The 7,376-nt window shown below is 44.3% G+C and overlaps 1 protein-coding gene across 1 annotated transcript in view; it reads left to right on the top strand.

Annotated features, from left to right (window-relative positions):
- The first annotated feature begins 4,149 nt into the window (after window positions 1-4,149).
- The window catches only part of SYNPO2 (synaptopodin 2), a 304,927-nt gene continuing 301,700 nt past the window's right edge, over window positions 4,150-7,376 (top strand). Inside the window, exon 1 of the mRNA XM_068280520.1 lies at window positions 4,150-4,410. Within this exon, the coding sequence (XP_068136621.1) occupies window positions 4,306-4,410 (105 nt within the window). The 5' untranslated portion in view covers window positions 4,150-4,305. The remainder of the gene's footprint in view (window positions 4,411-7,376) is intronic.

Below are 7,376 nucleotides of genomic sequence, written 5' to 3'. Positions count from 1 at the left end.
ATCAGCGGCCGGGGATCGCCGCCATGTGACAGGGGACGTCCCGTCACTGGCTGCACAGGACGGATAGCGTCCTGTGCAGCCCTGATCTCCGGGGGGGGGAGCAGGTAGGAGAGGGAGGGGGGAATTTCGCCGCGGAGGGGGGCTTTGAGCTGCCCCCCCCCCGCCAGCCACATGCAGGCATGAGAGATCGGACCCCCCCAGCACATCATCCCCCTAGTGGGGAAAAAAGGGGGGTGATCTGATCTCTCTGCCTGCTACATGATCTGTGCTGGGGGCTGCAGAGCCCACCCAGCACAGATCACTCAGCACAGCGCTGGTCCTTAAGGGGGGGTAAAGGGTGGGTCCTCAAGTGGTTAAAGAACAGTTGCAGTTAAACATGTATACAGACATAAAATTATCTCTATAGCTTGTATTTAAAGAAAATCTGAAGCAAAAGTATTAGTAGTAGTTAGTCATTAAAATGTGCAATTTCTTAAAGGACATATGAAGTGAAAAAAGAAAAAAAGTTTGTATACATACCTATGTAGAAGGAAGGTTCAGGGTACAATACAGTCTTCCTGATCCTCAGTCTGTCCCATCAATCCTGCGGCATCCCCGGTGGAAGCTATTCATTCTACAACAACAAACACAGACACAGAACATTTATATCGCGCTTTTCTCCTGGCGGACTCAAAGCGCCAGAGCTGCAGCCACTAGGACGCGCTCTATAGGCAGTAGCAGTGTTAGGGAGACTTGCCCAAGGTCTCCTACTGAATAGGTGCTGGCTTACTGAACAGGCAGAGCCGAGATTCGAACCCAGGTCTCCTGTGTCAGAGGCAGAGCCCTTAACCATTACACTATCCTAGCCACCTCCATTCTAGTTCTTCGGCACTGCTCATGAAGCCTTCAGAAGTCTCTGAGTACTTCAACTTCAGAAGACGAACGTATCCGTACTGCGAATGCTCGAGCCTGGACTCAGGCACAAGGAGTGTCGAAGAGCTATTTGACCTAGCAGGTTGAATAGCTGCCACCGTAAATGGCACATAGGCAATAGGACAAAGCAAGGACCGCGAAGGCTCTATGGTATCCAAAGCCTTCCCTCTACATAGGTATGTTTAATCTTTTTTTTTTTCTTTTTTTTTTTTTCTTTTTGCTTTTTCGTTAAATTTCCTTTAAGAAATTGCACTTTTCTAAGGGCCCGTTTCCTTAGGGATAGTGATGTGAATGCGGCTACCTAGCCGCATCGCATCACTTCCGCTGGTGCCCGTGTCACTTCCGCATCTCCCGATGCTGAATTTAATTGAGAAGATGGGACGCGGCTGTGGGTGGTTGCGGTCATGCGAGAATCTGCAGATTCTCAGATCGCTCCGCACAACATGCATGCAGTGTAAACTATTCCATTGCTGTGCAGGTGTTTCAGCACACCCACGGTCGATGCGGTTATGTAGCCACATCGCACCGCTTCTAGTGGAAATGGGCCCTAACCCCTATTGTAAAGTGCCATTGTTTTCTTTGCTTGAAACAATGAATATTGAGGGTTTTATTCAGCTACTATGTATGAATAGCAGTAGGAGCAGGATGTTAGGCTCATTCGCACTGAACCTGTTATGATTGCACTCATGGCACATTGTTATGGATTTTAAAATTAGGATCTTCCAGTAACGCATACATTGCAACGCACATTACCACGTCACCAGTAAAATATATAAAATGGGCGTAATATGTGTGGTGTACGGTAGCACACAATTTGGCTTACGTTTTTACAACAGAATTTCAACACACCATTGTGAAATGTGCATGTGTAACAGTGCCCATTGCCCAATTATCTCAGCAGTAGAGATGGCCCGAACGGTTCGCACACAAATTTATTCGCGCAAACTTCGATGGTTTGCGTTTGCGGTGAACCGCAAACTATATGCGAGTTCGACCTGCTCCCTATACTACATGATTAGGTTCAACTTTGACCCCCTACATCACAGTCAGCAGACACAAGGTAGCCAATCAGGCTACACTCCCTCCTGGAGCCCCCCCTCCTTATAAAAGACAGGCAGCGACAGCCTTTTCACTCACTCGTGTGGCTGCAGTAATTAAAGAAGGGAGAGAACCTGCTGTAGACATAGGAAAAGCTTAGTTAGGCTCTTGTTAGGCTTGTTAGCTTGCTCCTTGCTGATATTTATTGCTAAAAAGCACCCCTGAACAGCTCTTTTGAGAGCTAATGTTGTTCTTGTTTTTTTTTTTTTTTTTTTTGGTGTTTGTCCCACAGACACTTGTGTTCCATATACAGCCCCAGGGGCGTAGCAATAGGGGGTGCAGAGGTAGCGACCGCACCGGGGCCCTTGGGCCAGAGGGGCCCCAAAGGGCCCTCCCTCAGCTACAGTATTCGCTCTCTATTGGTCCTGTGCTCTTAATAATCACTTCTATAGATGCTTTGAATAGTGGTAATCATTAACACACTGTTCCCCATCCCCTTCTTGCACCTCTGACACTGTAGTTGCCATTGGCAAGTTTTGGTGCGCTGTTAAAATTGATATGTATAGGGTGCTTGGGGGGCCCCATTGTAAAACTTGCATCGGGGCCCACAGCTCCTTAGCTACGCCACTGTACAGCCCTGTCAGTCAGTCGCAGCTGGCCCTTGGCCCCTTGGTAATTCCTACTGTGCCACTGCCAGGCCCATCTGTACAGATGATTATGATTATCAGAGTGCTGGGCTTGAATTGAAAAAAAATCTTCAACAAAAGGGCTACAATGCATTGACACCATCAGAGAGGAAGTGAGCTTTATTGATAGATCCACTCTGTTACAGAGAAGGGGGATAATAGAGGGCCCCAAAGGCACACCGTTTGTTAAGGGGCTAGGCAAAAACACCAACATGATTAAAAATTCCAGAAGTGGAGGTAATTATGAGAGATTTGTAAAGTAAAGAGAAGCTAGTTGGATCATTCTATGGATGTTGTATGCCCTAGAGGCATGAATGAAAGGTTGCCTTTTAAATGTTTTTTATGATACATTATATATTGTTTCATAGTTTTGTACTACTGCAGTGAACGGGTTACTGCATAATATTTTAATCACATGTTTATTTCTACGGGTCGTTTTAGGAGGTAGTCCACATTAGAAATCCTCTGAATCACGGTCAGTCAATGGACTTTATTAGTTGGTAGCCCAAAGGGAGTGTCAGGCGACTGTTATGAAATCGATTATATGCAATTTATGCACTACGTGACATTGGACACTTAGGGTTAATTGTTTGTTGGGTGGGTCAAATAGGAAGTTTGAGTGGGGTCCATCATTACTGTTTGGCTACATATGTGTGGGTTTTGTATTCAGTCGCTGTTATGCACCTGATGAAGTACTGCGGTCCGTAACATGTAGTGCTTCTGTTCCGCAATACACAGCAACGTTTTTGCAGCCATTAGCGTGCCGTCTCTTTCTTTGCAAGGTTCGACCCGGGACCATGTGAGCAATCCGGTCAAGGCCAGGTACTGGCCAACTTCACAGGTTTCATACTCCTGGATTGCTGGGTCCTTGGCACCATATATACAATCTATATACGGCTTACCCTGCACCTGCACAAGTCCCGGCTGTGCTAATTACTATTCCCCCTCCAGGTCAACGTGGATGGTTGGGAATGATGTAATTTGGGTTCCAGCTACTGCTGGCGGCCGAATTACAGTGTTTTAAAAGTAACTTCAGCTCCATCTTCTGACGGCACAGAAGTTAGTCGCTGTGCGCCGCTATAGCCGTAATTTTTATGGTGGTGCTGGCTGCGCTCAGATCTCCTGTGCTGGATTCCTTGTGTTTGCACTGGAATACCTGCACCAAAAGCTGACGTATCACACTGCTGAATTAGAAGTTGCATTGGCTGCTTTTTTTTATATCATTCTTACAATCCTATCTTATAGTGTGCAATATGACATGTTACTATTCTTATTATATCAATAATGTAATATGATATTAATCCTTATTTTATTCATTGCTAAACAGTGCTTAACACTGCCAAACTGAGACTTTCTTCTCTTTGTGCCAAACTTATGAAAGACGAAGCAGTTTGAGTTGTCTGGTGTTAATGTTTTGAAATGGAGCCCTGATGCTTTCCCAGGGGCTGGGGGATGGAGCTATCACCGTGACGATGCAGTGGGCTGATCTCTGGAGTTCTCTACATCTCTCCCATCCTCTCCAATAACCACATTTCAATGTGCAATAAGTATCAGAGAGGGGCTGTGCAGGCACAGGTCTGGCTACCGTCTGGTCACTTACACCAGTTAGGTTTAACTTAGAATAACTTTTCCCATCCAACAACAAAGAAACTCACAGCAAGCAGGAAAGATGGGCACTGGGGACTATATCTGTGTGACAATGAGTGGAGGAGCACCCTGGGGCTTCAGGCTGCATGGTGGCAAGGAGTATCAGGAGATCCTACATGTATCCAAGGTAAGGAGATCCATTTCTCTGCTGACTTTATGTATCTGTCAGTGTATGTGTCAGTGACACACACAAAACAAAATAAACACAATATCATTAAGGCTTACTGTTACATATCCTTACCTATACTTTCTTTTATGTTGCATGCTTAGCTCAGTTCTAATTGTAGAAGGTTGTGTTTTTTTCCAAAGAACTTCCAAAGTTATCTCAGATTGAGATCAAAGATTGGGCTTATGTTAACTGCAAGGAGCTCTTTGATCATCACTGAGCACTGGGGAATTCTTCATGTCAGATTGTCAGAAGATAATTACTGGCTTCTCATGCACAGCATGTTTGGCAGTGGGGCACACACAGCGCCACACAACTATATGCATGATGTTTTATGTTTTACAAGCTCCTAAATAGGTAACAGCTATACACACAGCCCAGGGGTACAGCCAGCACTAAGAAATGTGGTAATGTTTACATCAAGGCAACTTTTAATGTCAATTTAATGACATGCATACTCGTCCTTAAAAAACAAATTCATCATTTTGTGTGCCCAGTAAATAGTGTGTATTATTACACTTTTTGGGGGGTTGATTGCTCATATGAGCGATCTTTACAAAGATCATACTGTACCTGTTTTCAGAAGCAAAACACTCTTTGGAAATGCAATCATTCATCCTACGTGTTTTTTAAAAAAAAAAAAAAAAACCCCAAACAAACCCATCTTCTAAAAAATGCAAGTATATCTTCCATTATATGCATATTAACCTGAAGTAGATTAGCACCTTTACCTGATAGGAAACCTCTCTGATTTTCTGTGTAGCACAACTAAGCAAATGCTGGAATACTGTAAATAAACCTCTAGCAGGTTTAGCACAGAGTTTGGATTTAAATAATCAATACACATACTTTTTAAAGAAGTAAGAAAACAGGATTTCAAACTTTTCCTATGCACTTTACCTTCAAAAAGGATAAATCCTGCCACCTAGTGGGATGCTTTTGAACTTTTTCCAGGGATGGAGTACAGTAGTACGAAGTTTTACATGAATTGTTGCTAGTTCTTGGTACATTGTATTTATGTTGAGTCGCTCACACTGGTAGCATAGTTGACAATGTTTTTGTATTCAGGGGATATGAATGAATGACGTCTTGGTGCACAGCAGATTCAGTTCCCCAGTCAGTGTCTAGCTGTCCTGATGCTGAATATTATCTTTTTATCAATGACGAAGAAGTGTCATATTTTGATATCCTATTATTTTTTTCTCCGTGTGCTACTGATAGGTGTTCTTGGTTCTTATTTTATACAGATCATGGAATATCTAAAAGAAACTAAGGCAATGTGGTTTTTGTGCCTTTTTAAACTTTCACTACTAACCAAGTGGCCTCAGGAATTCAAATAAAGTGAATAAATACCCAGGAATGTCTTAAGCATGGATAGTATTTACTTTAGGCAGCAGAAAGACTGTCTCAGATTGTGTTAGTAGTCTTTGTATATATCCCAGGTAAAAGACATAGGCCCATATGCAATTCACTTTTTCTCCTAAGTTTACTCCTAGGTCATGCATGTCAACTTCCAGCCCCTGGGCCAAACCTGGCCCTCAGTGCCATTAAATATGGCCCACAAGTGGGTTCCCCACTTTGCATTAGGTTTGGCCCACTGTAGACCACCAGGGAAGCTATATTGGAGGTGAAGTCCTAGAACACCAGGGAAGCCATGTGGGGGAGGTATGGAAAAATACTAGACACCAACTGTACGGGGGGTAGGGGGTGCATCAGTAGATGCCAAGGAACTGTGTAGGGGAGGGTTGGCGCCACTAGACATCAGGCAACTTTATGGAGGCGAGACCATTTTATGGAGGCGAGACCATTAGACACCAGGGTACTAGACACCAACTGTATGGGGGGGAATCAGTAGATGCCAAGGAACTTTGTAGGGGAGGGTTGGCACCACTAGACATCAGGCAACTTTATGTAGGGGAGACCATTAGACACCAGGGCACTAGACACCAACTGTATGGGGGGGGGAATCAGTAGATGCCAAGGAATTGTGTAGGGGAGGGTTGGCACCACTAGACATCAGGCAACTTTATGGAGGGGAGAGCATTAGACACCAGGGTACTAGACACCAACTGTATTGGGGGGGGGGGATCAATAGACATCAAGGAACTGTATGGGGGGGGCATTAGACACCAGGGAACTGTATGGGGGGGGAACCATTCGACACCAGGGTACTAGACACCAACTGTATAGTAAGGGGGGTAAACAATAGACACCAAGGAACTGTATAGGGGAGGGTGGGGCCCATTAGACACCAGTGAACTTTATAAGGGAGGAAGGTGGCCACTAGAAATTGAGGTTGGCCCACGACTAGGTCCCAGTGTTTAATTTCAGCCCACTTTGTATTTGAGGTTGACACCCCTGTCCTAGGTGATATTTTCTCACCTTATCAATAAAATACATTTTAAGCCACCAGCAAGCAAGACAATACTTAGAAGAGTTTTGACAGTACTTCTTCACCTACTTTAAACATTTTTCCCATTGCAGAGTAATGAAATGTTATTTTAAATAAAACATTAAAATTATCTCCTAGGAGAAAACTTGGGTGAAAAAGTGAATTGCATATGGACCATACTGCTTTAGGAATAATGAAGTGCACATTTTTTTTGAAGAGGGAAAGAAACAGGCTCAGGTGTAATGTCCAACTGGAACAACCATCACTAAACATGGATGGGGCCTTCAATCTTATGTATCAGCAAGATACTGTGCAGTTTCAACAACTGTACCCAAATATGTTAGCAATGGTACACCTCTTCAGCCACATATGGTAACTTGAACAGATAGTCATAACTTGAACAAATAGGATCACTAGCACGAAAAATGTATTTATTGTATCATGTGTGGCTACCCTAAGGCCCGGTTCACATTAGCGGTCGCCGTCCGGAATCGCCGTGCCGGAGCCGGACCGCTTGCAGAACGGACGGAACGGA

This window comes from Hyperolius riggenbachi, chromosome 1 (genome assembly GCF_040937935.1).
Source record: "Hyperolius riggenbachi isolate aHypRig1 chromosome 1, aHypRig1.pri, whole genome shotgun sequence".
Classification (NCBI taxonomy): Eukaryota; Metazoa; Chordata; class Amphibia; order Anura; family Hyperoliidae; genus Hyperolius; species Hyperolius riggenbachi.
This window is presented reverse-complemented; position numbering and strand designations above follow the sequence as displayed.